General features: G+C 35.8%; 1 protein-coding gene across 1 annotated transcript in view; it reads left to right on the forward strand.

The window, feature by feature from the left end:
- LOC135734082 (uncharacterized) overlaps positions 1-18,622 on the forward strand; it is a 40,565-nt gene extending 21,943 nt beyond the window's left edge. Inside the window, exons 16-24 of the mRNA XM_073813734.1 lie at positions 14,621-14,894; positions 15,177-15,454; positions 15,538-15,663; positions 15,788-15,961; positions 16,075-16,353; positions 16,804-17,070; positions 17,150-17,284; positions 17,530-17,589; positions 17,731-18,622. Coding sequence (XP_073669835.1) covers positions 14,621-14,894; positions 15,177-15,454; positions 15,538-15,663; positions 15,788-15,961; positions 16,075-16,353; positions 16,804-17,070; positions 17,150-17,284; positions 17,530-17,589; positions 17,731-17,777 — 1,640 coding nt within the window. The 3' untranslated portion in view covers positions 17,778-18,622. The remainder of the gene's footprint in view (positions 1-14,620; positions 14,895-15,176; positions 15,455-15,537; positions 15,664-15,787; positions 15,962-16,074; positions 16,354-16,803; positions 17,071-17,149; positions 17,285-17,529; positions 17,590-17,730) is intronic.
- The last annotated feature ends 934 nt before the right edge of the window (positions 18,623-19,556 follow it).

Raw genomic sequence — 19,556 nt, forward strand, 5'->3', positions numbered from 1 at the left:
ACATTTGATGTCAGATCTCAACCATCCTCCCACCTTTGCTCGCCCCGTGCGCTTCTCAATACGGACTTTCACACCGCGGGTGTGTTGTTGAATCTAAAGTTTTGCAACAGCATAAGTTTATTTAAAGGCAAGCACTAATCATATATATATATATATATATTAGATGTACCTGGCTACGCTTAAAGCCGATGTTTTCTATCGAGCTATAGTTTCTGATCAGACACAAAGTCTGAACTAAATAAAATTTTAAACGGTTCACGAAGTCCGGGAATCTTTTCATGACCTGGTCTACAGTTTCACGCGTATTAAAGATCCGGCGGTGTCTGACAAAGCCTCGGGTGATTGTTCATATCTGTCATTTAAAATAAAGTTAATAAATGTAATTCTGTCCAATATGGCAAAATAGGAATTTATTTTAGATTAGGGGAATCTTTAACCATGTCTCTGATTAAAACTTTTGATTGTAACATCACAAGTTATTTAATTAAATATTCCGTATACGTGTATAGTTTAAGCAATGACCTGAGCCAATACCTTCGGAGCCGTCAATACTACAATCTTTAGACGAAAGGCTGAGCTAAATAAAATTTTAAAAGGTTCAGGAATTCCGTGAATCTTTTCATAACCTGCACTATAGTTTCACGCGTATTAAAGATCCGGCGGTGCCTGACAAAGCGCCGGGTGAGCGTTCATATCTGCCATTTTAAATTAATGTTAATAAATGTAATTATGTCCACTATGGCAAAATAGGATTTTATTTTAGATTTAGGGGAATCTTTAACCAAGTCTCTGATTAAGACATGTGTATACGTGCACAGATGGTGACAGAGAAACTTATATATGACGTTAATAAACTTTTAAATGTTTTTAAGACGTATTCACCCCATTTTGGGGTTTTATTTTTAATTAAAGGCTTCTTAAAACATGTGTGAATATGTGTATATTATACAAAGAGTCTTATATTGTCTGCTCTGACAAAAATAAAGTATTTTTCTAGATTTAGGGGAATTGACTGCGTGTGTCTTATAAATACAACTTGATAATACGTTTGTTTTGTAAAGAGACTTCTTTAAAGTCACGCAAGAATAAAATATTTTAGTTGTAACTGGTTAAACTTAAATCTGTTATTATCTATTTAACTATAAGCTGTATTTTTCTGATAAGACACAAAGTTTTTGATGCTGAACTTATGACCGTGTGATATTTCACAGCAGGGTCGGTTTGTAATCTAGGTAGAGTCTTTTAAAACTGTAGTGGTAAAATGTAATATGGTAACTCTGTCAAAAAAAGTAAAAGGTTTATTTTAGATTATAATCTATTTATGGCAAACATTACTGTATCTAAAAGTTTTTAACAACACAATTTATTTAATGAAATATGCAGTACGTGTATAGCAAGGAATTGTACCAAAACCCCCGTAGGTCGACATTTCTTTAGACTAAATCCTATTTATTTTAAACTATATAAAAGCTGATTCGCTTCACGAGATCTGTGAAGCATTTCAAGCAGGGGGTTCTGTTCAAGCCATTAAAGATCCGGCGGTGCCTGACAAAGCGCAGGGTGAGCGTTCATATCTGCCATTTTAAAATAATGTTAATAAATGTAATTCTGTCCACTATGGCAAAATAGGATTTTATTTTAGATTTGGGACTTTCTTTAACCAAGTCTCTGATTAAAACATGTGAATGCGTGTACCAACGTTGCCAGAAAACGTACGCTGATGCGCACATATATCTGGCGTTAAGAGCCTTTTAAACGTTTTAAGACATTTCACACCCTATTTTGAGTTTAATTCATTAATGTCATCTAATATCGAAGTGTGTACATGTCTATTTACGATAAATGTAACACGGTAAACATTGCCAAAATAAAAGGGTTCTTGAACATGTTATTCCAGGGGGTGTTTTTTGTTTTGCGAGTGTTCGACATATTTATTGATGTGGAAAAAGTTTGTTGCTTGGACGAACAGTTTCAGTCTCTCTCTCTCTCTCTCTCTCTCTCTCTCTCTCTCTCTCTCTATCTCTCTATCACCAGTCCGCTATCAACCAGCAGACAACCCCCCAGATGTCTGGACAGAGGGAGTGTTGGTAAAATAAAAGAAACTCAGCCCCCATTGACAAAAAGTAATAGGTTTTATTTTAGATTTCAGGCTTCATTACTCAGATACAGATTAAAGCAGGTTATTTCTTATTCGTAATTAAAGAAACTTAGAAGTTTTAAGACATTTCATCACACATCCTATGATGACATAAACCCTTGTGTTAGCCCTTAGAGGACAACAAAACGGGTGCAAATATTATTTATCAACGTTTGATGTTGTTATAAACCAGGTTGTCACATACGTGACAACAATCATTGCTTTAAAGACAAAACATTTAACAAATTTGACATTTTGTTAAACATGGTTGTGTGCGTCCACAAACACAACATCAGTTAGGACATGGTTCTACATAATATTAAAATCACGGGCTTACGTTAAATAGGTAAACCTTAATTTTTACTAAATAAAATAAAAATAAACTATTTTAACATATTATCTGATATTAGGTTAGGTTTAAGATGAATTAGTGTCTATAGCTTTACGAATTACATCGTAAAACCCCCAGCGGATATGGTGTGTGCCTGTGCGCGTGGGCAATGGCTGTTATCACGTGGTGCGGACCGAACGACCAACGCTGCGGGGGTTGTGAAGCGAAGAATGAGTTCAGATGAGAAGTTTTTCCTTCTGAACACAGAACCTTTACCAAAAACGTAACCCCGGATTAACACATCACAGAACAATTTGAACAACCGTGTCGGATTCGTACACACCAGAGGTCTGTTTTATGTTTTGCAGAAACTGTGGAAGCTTTTGATGCTGCCAAGGTGTCCGAATTCGCAAACAAACTATCAAACGCAACGCGGCGGAAACAGTGGACACGATCCTTTTGTTGCTGAGAAAGCGATTGAACTCAGAAACAAACAAGCAAGCAAAGTTGTCTACGAAACTACAGATTCTTGAAAAAGATGGCACAAAGATCATTCGAACGACTACGCAATGGCCAGATGGGGTATGTGTACGGGACCGACTTTTTTAAAGATATGCTTAAAAAGAACTACAAGCGCGAGATGTCCAATCTACTATGTACTGTGATATACAAAGAGGCCAATGTGTGCATGCCTCCAAACTATTGCGAATCTAACGCCGGTCGTGTAACCAGACTCAAGGAAAAAACAGATGGTGTGAAAATTATAGATGCCTCTTTCAATAACATGGTACAGTCAGTTGTACAGGCCCAAGAGGAACCCCGTGTGATTATTAGAAAGGCCCTAGAGATATTTTATGAATATGACGAGGCCGAGTTCTACATCATCAATATCATACTTATGTCGGTCTTTGTAATTGACGTATGCATTGATATCCTTGTAAAGAAACGAGAAATTAATGTGTGTGAAATCATAGAAAATGCCGTAGATTTCATGTTTGAAAAGGGTCTTGGATCATGCATGCACTTTCTATGGTATCTAGATAATATCATAACGTTTAATGATGACTAAAAAAACCAAACCTGTGAGCCAATGGTATATTTTACGTAAGTTTTACAGTTGTTTTTTAGTTTTCCAAAAGTTTCATTCTGTTTTATTTTTACTCAACATTATGATGGCAAGCCATGTCCGTCAACAAATGTATACTTTAACAAAAACTACGTTCTAGTAGTTTCAATGTATGGTCACTGTTGTTTTTTCATCATTGATTTTGTATACTGCTTATGTTTTTGTATGTTTTGCTGTACCGGTTTCATAAAAACAAAAAATATACAAGGATTTTTGGTCTTAATGTCTGTGTTGTTACCATTAGAACATTTAGACATCTTGTTCAGACAACGTGTGACATTGCTCATTCTTCATATGTTTTTGCAAATCCACACAGAGAAATGTGAAAGATTAATAGAAATTACATGTGGCTACATCACATGTTTTTTCAGAGGCGTAAAAATAAAAGTCAACAGTGTTAGTATGGGAATCTAAAACAGCACATGCACGATATGATCCTAATTTTGTTACCTGACGTCTGTCACATAGTCAAAGATCATCTACTTCATGTCTCTACGAATCCTGACAGAGTTTTAGTTTCATATACACAACACATCAAATGTAAACCACGGTAAACTAAATACATTTGACAGCCAAGATCTCTAATTTTCATCATCAAACATCGCTCACTTTTAAGGTACCGAAAGGTTTTTGTTTAATTTAGTTTAACTCAACACTGAAATTTTAGTTTAAGCACACAGAAATGCACAGATTTTACGTTTTAAGTATACATGTGTACATCACATTGCGATTTCAGTCTCAACTAGATCGATGATCTATCAATATTAGCCACAATGTTGTTTGTATGCTTGCTCTGATTTCACAAAACATCCATTTACATTCAAAACCTATGGATTCAACGCCTTAAAGTCATCATTTTTATTTCGTTCACATCAACAGCACCAATATTTTTGAATGTGCAAACTGATTTAATTCGTTTTAAACATGTTTGTGCGGTTTCGGTCTAGATTTTATAGAAAACTTCAGAACATGACACCGTTTTAACATTTACAAAATGAAACATTATACTTTTAAGTGTCCCCCATGAGTATATGTTGCTGCGACAAATACTTTTGATTGTTTGGAAATTATATGATTGCAGAGAAACAACGCAAAAGTTTTGAACGTTAACATAATTTATAGGCGTCCTGATTTTTAAAAACAGTAAGATGTAATGTTTCTTACACACAGATCTAAACACATCACAAGTCTGAATGTTTAATAACATAAAAACCTGTATGTAAAGGTTTGTTGACGTATTTTAGACATAAGCTGTTTATTTTAATCTTTAAACAAATGTGTATGACAAAAGTTGTACTGCCTGAACTGCCACTAAGGGTCGATGCCGAAATGTTAAATCTAAGTATTTGCAAAACAACCTGCACCAACATATAGATGTTTTCAATCTAATGGTAACGGTTTTAAATGTGATCAAACTATTTCAAACAGCACCAAGTTGTAGATGGTTGCGACTTAATTTACAAGGTTTTAACACACATTACTGCTTTGTCACGGGGTGTTTCATCGCATTGCTGATACATGCAACAGACTCTCAAGTTTTATGTTAAAAGGATTGCTAAATAAAAACCTAAGCATTTTGTATTATGTTGGCACTGATGATTTTACAAGTTTACAGGTTCAAACATTTTTGCTATATTCGCCGTGAAAGATTTAGTAAATAAATCTAAAACATACACAGGGTTGAGGCGGTCCCTTAATCTTCTAACACGATTTTCAAGAGATTACCAACATGTATGATGTACTAACTGTCAGGGGATCTGTGATATTATTTTCTGAAGTAATTAGCTATCTAAGGGGGCTACTGCACAATAACTTATGCGATAAAGAGTTTGTTACATAACCTATAGAAACGAAACAAGATAAATTACAAAGTCACTGGCATGAGGTTTACACTTAAACAAATCACGCAGATGTTTAAAGTGAAGTTGTAACGCCCAGAGAGGAATGTCCCTAACTCCAGGACTCCTATCTCCGCCTATCCATTACAGTCATTAAATCGGCGCCCGTATGTTTCATTCAAACACAATCGCCTAACAAGTTTCAAGAAACTATGGACTCCTACTGCTACACCAACACATTCGCGCTACCCACCCCAGAGCACTATGAAGATGAGAGAACCTACAGTTGGACCTGTGCACTCAATAAGTCCTCCACAGTATCTGATGGCGGACCATCACCCTACAACAACACCACCCTTTGTACGGATCAAGTAATGTCTGATGATACTCCAATGGACCTGTGTCCCCAAGAAGGATCCGACAATGCCTGATGAATCAATACACATTGCGTGTATCGATTCCACAGACTGTTTGGTTTCAAGATCATGAAACAGGCTTCGTGATACATCTGTTACAAACTTGATGACAAAAAGCTAATGGTATTCTGTAGAATCTTTAGAGACTATTACCTGTGTGGTTTGTGTGTATTTACAATATCAAATAATAATCAAATTGCTGTTTGTGAAATGAACAGATCGTGAAAAACGTTGTGATATTTCTACACTACAATGATAACATATGATGTATTTCTTTTACTTGATGAGAAATAAAAAATATGTACCACTTTAAACATCTGCGTGATTTGTTTAAGTGTAAACCTCATGCCAGTGACTTTGTAATTTATCTTGTTTCGTTTCTATAGGTTATGTAACAAACTCTTTATCGCATAAGTTATTGTGCAGTAGCCCCCTTAGATAGCTAATTACTTCAGAAAATAATATCACAGATCCCCTGACAGTTAGTACATCATACATGTTGGTAATCTCTTGAAAATCGTGTTAGAAGATTAAGGGACCGCCTCAACCCTGTGTATGTTTTAGATTTATTTACTAAATCTTTCACGGCGAATATAGCAAAAATGTTTGAACCTGTAAACTTGTAAAATCATCAGTGCCAACATAATACAAAATGCTTAGGTTTTTATTTAGCAATCCTTTTAACATAAAACTTGAGAGTCTGTTGCATGTATCAGCAATGCGATGAAACACCCCGTGACAAAGCAGTAATGTGTGTTAAAACCTTGTAAATTAAGTCGCAACCATCTACAACTTGGTGCTGTTTGAAATAGTTTGATCACATTTAAAACCGTTACCATTAGATTGAAAACATCTATATGTTGGTGCAGGTTGTTTTGCAAATACTTAGATTTAACATTTCGGCATCGACCCTTAGTGGCAGTTCAGGCAGTACAACTTTTGTCATACACATTTGTTTAAAGATTAAAATAAACAGCTTATGTCTAAAATACGTCAACAAACCTTTACATACAGGTTTTTATGTTATTAAACATTCAGACTTGTGATGTGTTTAGATCTGTGTGTAAGAAACATTACATCTTACTGTTTTTAAAAATCAGGACGCCTATAAATTATGTTAACGTTCAAAACTTTTGCGTTGTTTCTCTGCAATCATATAATTTCCAAACAATCAAAAGTATTTGTCGCAGCAACATATACTCATGGGGGACACTTAAAAGTATAATGTTTCATTTTGTAAATGTTAAAACGGTGTCATGTTCTGAAGTTTTCTATAAAATCTAGACCGAAACCGCACAAACATGTTTAAAACGAATTAAATCAGTTTGCACATTCAAAAATATTGGTGCTGTTGATGTGAACGAAATAAAAATGATGACTTTAAGGCGTTGAATCCATAGGTTTTGAATGTAAATGGATGTTTTGTGAAATCAGAGCAAGCATACAAACAACATTGTGGCTAATATTGATAGATCATCGATCTAGTTGAGACTGAAATCGCAATGTGATGTACACATGTATACTTAAAACGTAAAATCTGTGCATTTCTGTGTGCTTAAACTAAAATTTCAGTGTTGAGTTAAACTAAATTAAACAAAAACCTTTCGGTACCTTAAAAGTGAGCGATGTTTGATGATGAAAATTAGAGATCTTGGCTGTCAAATGTATTTAGTTTACCGTGGTTTACATTTGATGTGTTGTGTATATGAAACTAAAACTCTGTCAGGATTCGTAGAGACATGAAGTAGATGATCTTTGACTATGTGACAGACGTCAGGTAACAAAATTAGGATCATATCGTGCATGTGCTGTTTTAGATTCCCATACTAACACTGTTGACTTTTATTTTTACGCCTCTGAAAAAACATGTGATGTAGCCACATGTAATTTCTATTAATCTTTCACATTTCTCTGTGTGGATTTGCAAAAACATATGAAGAATGAGCAATGTCACACGTTGTCTGAACAAGATGTCTAAATGTTCTAATGGTAACAACACAGACATTAAGACCAAAAATCCTTGTATATTTTTTGTTTTTATGAAACCGGTACAGCAAAACATACAAAAACATAAGCAGTATACAAAATCAATGATGAAAAAACAACAGTGACCATACATTGAAACTACTAGAACGTAGTTTTTGTTAAAGTATACATTTGTTGACGGACATGGCTTGCCATCATAATGTTGAGTAAAAATAAAACAGAATGAAACTTTTGGAAAACTAAAAAACAACTGTAAAACTTACGTAAAATATACCATTGGCTCACAGGTTTGGTTTTTTTAGTCATCATTAAACGTTATGATATTATCTAGATACCATAGAAAGTGCATGCATGATCCAAGACCCTTTTCAAACATGAAATCTACGGCATTTTCTATGATTTCACACACATTAATTTCTCGTTTCTTTACAAGGATATCAATGCATACGTCAATTACAAAGACCGACATAAGTATGATATTGATGATGTAGAACTCGGCCTCGTCATATTCATAAAATATCTCTAGGGCCTTTCTAATAATCACACGGGGTTCCTCTTGGGCCTGTACAACTGACTGTACCATGTTATTGAAAGAGGCATCTATAATTTTCACACCATCTGTTTTTTCCTTGAGTCTGGTTACACGACCGGCGTTAGATTCGCAATAGTTTGGAGGCATGCACACATTGGCCTCTTTGTATATCACAGTACATAGTAGATTGGACATCTCGCGCTTGTAGTTCTTTTTAAGCATATCTTTAAAAAAGTCGGTCCCGTACACATACCCCATCTGGCCATTGCGTAGTCGTTCGAATGATCTTTGTGCCATCTTTTTCAAGAATCTGTAGTTTCGTAGACAACTTTGCTTGCTTGTTTGTTTCTGAGTTCAATCGCTTTCTCAGCAACAAAAGGATCGTGTCCACTGTTTCCGCCGCGTTGCGTTTGATAGTTTGTTTGCGAATTCGGACACCTTGGCAGCATCAAAAGCTTCCACAGTTTCTGCAAAACATAAAACAGACCTCTGGTGTGTACGAATCCGACACGGTTGTTCAAATTGTTCTGTGATGTGTTAATCCGGGGTTACGTTTTTGGTAAAGGTTCTGTGTTCAGAAGGAAAAACTTCTCATCTGAACTCATTCTTCGCTTCACAACCCCCGCAGCGTTGGTCGTTCGGTCCGCACCACGTGATAACAGCCATTGCCCACGCGCACAGGCACACACCATATCCGCTGGGGGTTTTACGATGTAATTCGTAAAGCTATAGACACTAATTCATCTTAAACCTAACCTAATATCAGATAATATGTTAAAATAGTTTATTTTTATTTTATTTAGTAAAAATTAAGGTTTACCTATTTAACGTAAGCCCGTGATTTTAATATTATGTAGAACCATGTCCTAACTGATGTTGTGTTTGTGGACGCACACAACCATGTTTAACAAAATGTCAAATTTGTTAAATGTTTTGTCTTTAAAGCAATGATTGTTGTCACGTATGTGACAACCTGGTTTATAACAACATCAAACGTTGATAAATAATATTTGCACCCGTTTTGTTGTCCTCTAAGGGCTAACACAAGGGTTTATGTCATCATAGGATGTGTGATGAAATGTCTTAAAACTTCTAAGTTTCTTTAATTACGAATAAGAAATAACCTGCTTTAATCTGTATCTGAGTAATGAAGCCTGAAATCTAAAATAAAACCTATTACTTTTTGTCAATGGGGGCTGAGTTTCTTTTATTTTACCAACACTCCCTCTGTCCAGACATCTGGGGGGTTGTCTGCTGGTTGATAGCGGACTGGTGATAGAGAGATAGAGAGAGAGAGAGAGAGAGAGAGAGAGAGAGAGAGAGAGACTGAAACTGTTCGTCCAAGCAACAAACTTTTTCCACATCAATAAATATGTCGAACACTCGCAAAACAAAAAACACCCCCTGGAATAACATGTTCAAGAACCCTTTTATTTTGGCAATGTTTACCGTGTTACATTTATCGTAAATAGACATGTACACACTTCGATATTAGATGACATTAATGAATTAAACTCAAAATAGGGTGTGAAATGTCTTAAAACGTTTAAAAGGCTCTTAACGCCAGATATATGTGCGCATCAGCGTACGTTTTCTGGCAACGTTGGTACACGCATTCACATGTTTTAATCAGAGACTTGGTTAAAGAAAGTCCCAAATCTAAAATAAAATCCTATTTTGCCATAGTGGACAGAATTACATTTATTAACATTATTTTAAAATGGCAGATATGAACGCTCACCCTGCGCTTTGTCAGGCACCGCCGGATCTTTAATGGCTTGAACAGAACCCCCTGCTTGAAATGCTTCACAGATCTCGTGAAGCGAATCAGCTTTTATATAGTTTAAAATAAATAGGATTTAGTCTAAAGAAATGTCGACCTACGGGGGTTTTGGTACAATTCCTTGCTATACACGTACTGCATATTTCATTAAATAAATTGTGTTGTTAAAAACTTTTAGATACAGTAATGTTTGCCATAAATAGATTATAATCTAAAATAAACCTTTTACTTTTTTTGACAGAGTTACCATATTACATTTTACCACTACAGTTTTAAAAGACTCTACCTAGATTACAAACCGACCCTGCTGTGAAATATCACACGGTCATAAGTTCAGCATCAAAAACTTTGTGTCTTATCAGAAAAATACAGCTTATAGTTAAATAGATAATAACAGATTTAAGTTTAACCAGTTACAACTAAAATATTTTATTCTTGCGTGACTTTAAAGAAGTCTCTTTACAAAACAAACGTATTATCAAGTTGTATTTATAAGACACACGCAGTCAATTCCCCTAAATCTAGAAAAATACTTTATTTTTGTCAGAGCAGACAATATAAGACTCTTTGTATAATATACACATATTCACACATGTTTTAAGAAGCCTTTAATTAAAAATAAAACCCCAAAATGGGGTGAATACGTCTTAAAAACATTTAAAAGTTTATTAACGTCATATATAAGTTTCTCTGTCACCATCTGTGCACGTATACACATGTCTTAATCAGAGACTTGGTTAAAGATTCCCCTAAATCTAAAATAAAATCCTATTTTGCCATAGTGGACATAATTACATTTATTAACATTAATTTAAAATGGCAGATATGAACGCTCACCCGGCGCTTTGTCAGGCACCGCCGGATCTTTAATACGCGTGAAACTATAGTGCAGGTTATGAAAAGATTCACGGAATTCCTGAACCTTTTAAAATTTTATTTAGCTCAGCCTTTCGTCTAAAGATTGTAGTATTGACGGCTCCGAAGGTATTGGCTCAGGTCATTGCTTAAACTATACACGTATACGGAATATTTAATTAAATAACTTGTGATGTTACAATCAAAAGTTTTAATCAGAGACATGGTTAAAGATTCCCCTAATCTAAAATAAATTCCTATTTTGCCATATTGGACAGAATTACATTTATTAACTTTATTTTAAATGACAGATATGAACAATCACCCGAGGCTTTGTCAGACACCGCCGGATCTTTAATACGCGTGAAACTGTAGACCAGGTCATGAAAAGATTCCCGGACTTCGTGAACCGTTTAAAATTTTATTTAGTTCAGACTTTGTGTCTGATCAGAAACTATAGCTCGATAGAAAACATCGGCTTTAAGCGTAGCCAGGTACATCTAATATATATATATATATATATGATTAGTGCTTGCCTTTAAATAAACTTATGCTGTTGCAAAACTTTAGATTCAACAACACACCCGCGGTGTGAAAGTCCGTATTGAGAAGCGCACGGGGCGAGCAAAGGTGGGAGGATGGTTGAGATCTGACATCAAATGTCAATAAACAGCAAATGTCGCAACACGAGCCGTCATTAAACATGACACCATACGCTTGACATAAAACACACTCAGGAAAAACAATCACTCTAAATGACCGGCAATAAAACCATTAAATACTTTCTGTCTAAAGTTGACAACTTGTACAGATTTTGATTGATGGTCCCGCCCCCCTGTCAAAGGGTCATAAAAACGACCTGTCAGATAGCAACTGTCACCGGGTGGGGGAGGGGGTCATAAAAGTTTGACGAATGCCGTCCCGCTACAACTACTCACCAAGATTTCTGACTTTATTTTGTGTCTTTAGACCCCTAGAGTCAAGGTATGTGTTAACTTTGAGAGTTTCATCTTTATTTCCAAATACAATGACTTCGGTTTTGTCTTTGTTTAACTGGAGGAAGTTTTGACGCATCCAACAGTTAATTTCATCAATGCATTTACATAGAGAGTCAATGGGGCTGTAGTCATTGGGTGACAGGGCTAAGTATATCTGGGTGTCATCTGCATAGCTGTGGTAAGCAATTTGGTTCTTTTTCATTATTTGACCAAGTGGGAGCATATACAAATTAAACAGAAGCGGTGCAAGAATTGAACCCTGTGGGACTCCACATGTCATGGATGTCCACTCAGATTTATGGTTACCTATGTTCACATAGTAACCTCTTCCTTGTAGGTATGTTTTAAACCATTTGAGAACCATCCCAGAGAGCCCTACCCAGTTTTCCAGTCTATGTAAGAGTATGATGTGATCTACTGTGTCAAAGGCAGCACTAAGATCTAGTAGCACCAGCACTGATATTTTACCTGAATCAGAGTTTAAGCGAATATCATTTATTATCTTTATGAGCACTGTCTCTGTGCTGTGATGCTGACGGAAACCAGATTGAAAGTTGTCCAGATAGCCATTTGAGTTTAAGAATTTGTTCAGCTGATTGAAAACAACCTTTTCCGTTGCTTATAAACGGAAGATTTGAGATAGGTCTGTAGTTGCTAAGTATGGTTTTGTCTAGGTTACTCTTTTTTAGGAGAGGCTTTACAACTGCTGTTTTTAATGACTCTGGAAAAGTGCCTGTGATCAGAGAGGTGTTTACTATTTTTAAGAGGTCAGTTTCTAAGCAGTTAAGCACCTTTTTGAGAAAAGATGTGGGGAGAGTGTCAAGGCTGCAAGTTGATGCTTTAAGATGTTGTACTGTTTCTTCCAAGGTTTTTATATCAATTATGTCAAATTCTGAGAGAATGGCTAATTTCTGAGGTTGTTGCAATGATATCTGACTGACCACAGTACAATTTGAGGTCGTATTGATTGCCATTCTGATATTACTGATCTTCTCAGAGAAAAACTTAGCAAACTCATTGCATTTGTTGTCAGAGAGCATTTCACTAGGAACTTGATTTGGGGGGTTTGTTAGTCTCTCTACAGTAGCAAAAAGAGTGCGAGTGTGGTTTATGTTGTTATTTATAATATTGGAGAAGAAGGTCTGTCTAGCTGTGCCTAGTTCTACATTGAAAGCACGAAGACTGTCCTTATAGATGCTATAATGTACTTCAAGTTTTGTTTTCCGCCACATACGTTCAGCTTTTCTGCATGTTCTTTTCATGTGCTGTACTGCTGTTGTGTTTCTCCAGGGTGCTCTACGTCTGCCAGTGATCACCCTGACCTTAACTGGAGCTATACCATCAATAGCTCCAATATCATATCGATTACCTTCCGCTGTCTTCCCCGGGTTCCTCTACGCAGCCAAAGCCCAGGCTCCAGCCTACTCCTCGGGCTTTTGTTCCTCCATCTGCCTCAGCTCTTTGCTGTATTGTGGCTCATAAAGGTGCAATGAACAGCGGATTAGAGCATCACGCTTGCGAAATCACCCTTCTCCATATTATATCGATTACCTTCCGCTATTATTGTAACAAGTCTGGCTCACTCCACAACGTCTGTTAGTATAGCATAAAGATGGCGGCTGATTGTTTTTTTTTTACGTCTGTGTTTGTATGTTTTCGTAAGTCCCACCCACTGATCTGTAATAGGTCTGTAGCATGAGTGGGTCCCAGCCATAGCCCCCACCTTGGAAAAATGAGGAATGAGTGTCTGTAGTCTTACACCCTCGACAAAGATATAGCACTTCCTTCTTTCAATTACACAAAATGATGATTTTTACGTCATTGAAAGAAGGAAGTGCAACACTGAAATATTTATTTCTCCCGTCTCAGGGGAAACTGAAGGAATGAGACACGACCATTCAAAAACATGACTGGGGTTCTTACAATACAAAGCTTAATGCAAATCGGTGAAGTGTCCCTTTAATGTCGGTGTTGTCAAATGGGAAAAATCAAGACAGAATCATCTTATGTGTGTGTTAGTTATGAGTAACATGTTGCCAAATGTCATGCTTCATCAATGTTGTTGAAGGTTGATGCATCGATCTGTGACTCAGATTGTTATAACTTAATTTTCTTCTTTCTTTAGCTTTACCCAGAGTTACAGTGAGAGTAACACCAGACAGATCTGTGTTCACTGGAGAGACAGTCACTCTGAAGTGTGAGATAGAGGATCAGTACAGATCATTAAACTGGACATATCTGTGGTCTAACAGACGTACTTCAGTGTTTTACTCTGAGCGTTACACTGTAAACAGAGACTCTCTCACTATCACTGGAGTTACTGAATCTGATCAGGATGAGTTCAGGTGTAGTGCAGAGATACACGGACGACCACAGACTTCACTTTCAAGATCTGCTGTTTATCTCACTGTGAAGGGTTAGTTTATATTAGTGTTGCTGTAAAATATGAAAGTATTTCTCATGTGTGCATTAACTATTTGGAACTTTGTTAATGGTTGCGGTGCATTAATTATAAGGACCATAATGTTTGTTAATTTAATTGATCTTTTAGATCTGTGATTTCACGTAAACAGTCTGTGATGAAATTTTTTTTAAATATTATTTTCTTCTTTCCTCAGCTTTACCCAGAGCTACAGTGAGAGTAACACCAGACAGATCTGTGTTCACTGGAGAGACAGTCACTCTGAAGTGTGAGATAGAGGATCAGTACAGATCATTAAACTGGAGATATATGTGGTATAAAGGCAGAACTGGGACTTCAGTGTTTGTGGAAAACATCTACACCATCAGATCACCATCAGATCAGGATGAGTTCACGTGTAGAGGAGAGAGAGATGGACGACCCTCATCCTCACAGTACAGTGATCATGTGACTCTCTCTGTTAAAGGTCAGTAGTGAATGTGATTGGATCATTTTAGGCAACCTTTGGGTCATTTATTTTACCATAATTTACATAATTTATGTCCGTAATGACTGTAATAAAGACTCAGAGAGAAGCTTCTTCAGGATCTGATTGTGTTTTATTCTCATGCAGAATCAAAGCCTGAAATCACATCAGATACTGAAGGGTCTCTACTGACAGGTAACACAGTGACTCTGAAGTGTCACATTAATCAGTCTACTGGATGTTGTGTAATTAAATATTGTGTAATACATTGTGTTTGTACAGGGAGTCTTAAACCTGTAGTGAGTGTTGATCCTGACAAACAGCTGTTCAGAGGAGAAACTGTTACTCTGAGATGTGACATACAGGATACAGGAGACACTGAGTGGACATACAGCTGGACTGTAGAGAAGACAAATAACAGAAATATAATCACACAATGCAACACACAAGAGTGTAAAATCAACAACATTCAATACTATCACAGTGATAAATACACCTGTAGAGGAAAGATACGTGAACACAACACTGAGATGAGTGATGCTGTTACACTGACTGTATCATCAGGTGAGTTTATATGTTTGTTTATCATTATTACTGTGAAGAGATGAAGTGTAACATGTTATTCATGAGAGATTGATCACTTTCAGATAAACCACAGACAGTTTTAAGTGTTTCTCCACAGCAGTGGTTGACTGAAGGAGATTCAGTGACTCTGATGTGTAGGGTTAAATACTTCTCTACAGGCTGGACATTCAGCTGGTTCACTGTACAGAGTCTTGACTCAGGTAATATATAATTTCTCTCATATATTAACTGATTTTATTAAAAATATTTTATGGGTCAAATAAGATTTTCAGTATTTAATTTATAAACATGTTTTATATTTTGACTCTACAGTGAATAAAGATGTTGATTATGAGCTGGTGTCAAACAGCAGTGGAGGACCTAAAGGCATCTACACAGTGAGGTCAGTGACTGTGAAGCACACAGGAGTTTATATGTGCAGAGCAGAGAGAGGAGATCCAGTCTATCACACAGAGTACAGTAACACACAAACACTGTGGATCACTTGTGAGTTCATCACACACAACTAAACAACAACAATCTCTTACAATCTATGTCTTATATCATTCATTTATTCATTTATCTCTTATAAAGATGATTTTCTGTCATTTTCTTCTCAGGTGTTTCTCCTTCAGTCTCTCTGATCATCAGACCCAACAGATCTCAACACTTCTCATCTGAATCTCTCTCTCTGAGCTGTGAGGATCACAGTAACTCTACTGGATGGACAGTGAGAAGATACACAGACAAACTGAAACCTTGTTCATCATCAGACATGAGATCTACAGGAACAACATCTACATGTACAATCAGATCTCTCATCACATCTGATACTGGAGTGTACTGGTGTCAGTCTGAATCTGGAGAGAAACTTCATCCTGTTAATATCTCAGTACACTGTGAGTCAACATGACTGTAGTATTTAATTGCAGATTTGTGAAAACCATAAAATCAGTGTACTGTATAATGAATAAAAGCAGCATTAAATACAGTTTAGTAATTTCAATAATCAGTGGAGCTTTAAGCAAAATGTTTTTGCTCACACTAAGATTTGACATTTGAGATATAAATGCTTATATTGATACTTGAAATGACAATACTAAAGTCTTGTGGGTGTGTAGCATACTGTATCTGTATGATTGCTGGGGCAGTGCAAGGGTTCACCTACACACAGGTCAAGCCTCATTATATTCTGGTCCTTAGACAATGATTAAGGTTTCTAATTCAAATTAACTCTGATTTTATATAATTTGCTTTAACTGCTAGGCAAAACAGTTAAACAGAAAATGTAAATCAAATGTTTATATTTTTATAATTTATAATCAGAAGTAATTTCTTCTGTTGTGTAGATGTTGGTGTGATTCTGGACAGTCCTGTTCATCCTGTGACTGAAGGAGATCCTCTGACTCTACGCTGTTTATATCGATATAAAAACCCCTCTAACATGAGAGCTGAATTTTATAAAGATGGATCAGTGGTGCAGAGTCAGACTACAGGAGACATGATGATCATCCCTAAAGTCTCAATGTCACATGAGGGTTTCTACTACTGTAAATACCCAGAGAGAGGAGAGTCTCCAAAGAGCTGGATCTCAGTCAGAGGTGACACTTTCATCTGTAAGTATAAACACAATTTAAACATTTCTGCATAATTTGCAGATGTTCTGATTGTATGAGAACATTTCTTCTTCTTCAGCCTCAGTTTCTGGGTCGATGAGATATCGTGGTCTGATAGCTGGAGTCGTTGTTGGAGTGAGCGTCATGTTTTTGAGCATTTTCTTGGTGCTGTGGTCCAACAGAAAGAAGGAAGGTTCATCTTATGCCCTTAAAGGTTAATGCTTGTAATATATGTGATGTTCAAAAACGGTATACTACCGCAGTTTAATGTACATAGATATCTATAGGCATATTAGATGTTTGTGTATAAAATACTGTGTTTTACTGTGGATGTGAGGTCCTTTTATAAAACAGATCTATAAACAAGAAGTTGATATTGAGTAATTGACATCAGAGAAAACATATTTATTGAAAAAAAACTTTGTTTCTAATGAAGTTTCCCAACTTGAAATTTGTTAGAGAATACAAGTGAAGGTGACGACATCATGTACTCCAAACTGAAGAAGGGAGAAGATCAAGGTGAGATAAACCAAAATAACATAACACCATCATTCAAAAGTATCATCTGAAAACAGCAACTACAGGCATCAGTCAGTATTCAAGAGTAATGTAAAATAATAAATAATTTTTAATTCATTTTAGTCTTTTACATTTTTTCAGATGTGGCTTCTGGATCTAGTGATGTGACTAATGCTCAGAAAAAATAAAAGACCAGAGGAGAAAAATAAGAGAGATGTGTCCATAAAACAACCTGTGATTATTATAACACTTAAGATTTGATTATTAGGCATATCTGAAGCATTTACAAATCTTTTAATGTTCTACTTTAAAGGAAAGAAATTCAGTACCAGTAAGAGTTTGGTGATAGAGAAGAGGTGAGATCATCAAAGTTTCAATACTTAGATGGCAAGAAATGTACTAATACTTTTTAATACTTAATGAAATTTTATTGTATATAAAGTTTAAACTTTACTAGTTTTGCAGAGGAAACCATTGCTGCGCTGCAGTCTGTTCTTCAACTGAGAGTCAGAGAAAGACAAAGACAGATGACCATCTAGTACAGGTTATTATAAATGCCTTCATCATGTATACTGAACATTTTAGATATGTTTAATGTTATGGTTGTTACTGACAATGACATTTGTTTTCTCCCTCAAATGCAGCAACATTTGTCTGCAAATTGTACTAATTCATTTGTTTCTTTATTACTTCACATTTATGCATTTGGCAGATGCATTTATCCAAAGCAACTTACAGTGCATTCAGTCTATACTTTTCTATCATTATGTATATGATCGAACCCATGACCTTTGTGTTGTTAATGCAATGATTCACCATGTGAGTTACAGGATCACTGTTAATGTATTGAAGTTACAATATGTTATCAAGTGATAAATGAAATACATTTATATTTATAATTTTTATGGATTAAACCCCTGAGATGAAATGTCTTGTTTTCAAGGGGGCCCCCTATACATAAAACACAAAAATAAATATCAATTAACCAGTTTTTAAATGTTCAGTAATAACGTGCATTTCAATAAAAAAATACTGCGATAACATTTGTTTAAACATCCTAAATGATGTAACAGACCTAATACTGCATCAACATGTAGATTATTCCTGATATCTACATAGATGGTATGTGGCTTTATTAAGTGCAAAAATTATCCAGAGATGGTTTTACATGTTCATTTACAACCTTAGGATTTGGTCTATTATTACCTTATTCGAAAGGGTCATGAATAATAATGTTGAGCTTTGCTCTGATTGGCTGTTTCTCAGAGCGGCTCCTTCAGAAGCTCTGTTTGTGTCCAAACAAACCTTATGTTTGAGCCTGTATCAGACAAAGATACAGAATTTTAAGGAATAGTCAATTGTTTGGAGATTGTAATGGGCATTTCTGAGTGTTAAGTTTTTTTTCAGTATGTACCTAACTATAACATCAATAGTAGAACTTCAGCCTACGCGCTAACATATAGCATTAACTAGCATATAGCGCTAACTCAACAGTCACACAGTGTTTCCCACAGATCTGAAATTTACTTGTGGTGGTAGCTGGTGAAAAGGGCAATCATTATTATCCACCGACAAAAAATGGTCTACTATACATGTGACAAAGAACTAATAATGTGTGACACAACACAATACTTTGATTTATAAAACATTAATATTAATTTCACATTATAGTTCATTAATCTAACCACCCCAAACTTTTTTTGCCATAAACAAAGCTGACACTGTTTGTCAAAGCACCACGAAAACACTTTATGTTTTTGCACTGATATATGAAGCAATTTGATGACCCCTTTTATCAAACTCAATTATATACAATGAGTGCGTTTACATGCACAGAATAAGCGGATAACTATTAAAAATCTGCTTATTATAGAAAACTGTTTTCATGCGTTTACATGCAAATCAATAAGCCGGCTATGCAGTCAACTGCGTTTACATGGGACTTGGAGAATTATCAGTTTTCTCGC

Source organism: Paramisgurnus dabryanus, chromosome 3 (genome assembly GCF_030506205.2).
Source record: "Paramisgurnus dabryanus chromosome 3, PD_genome_1.1, whole genome shotgun sequence".
Classification (NCBI taxonomy): Eukaryota; Metazoa; Chordata; class Actinopteri; order Cypriniformes; family Cobitidae; genus Paramisgurnus; species Paramisgurnus dabryanus.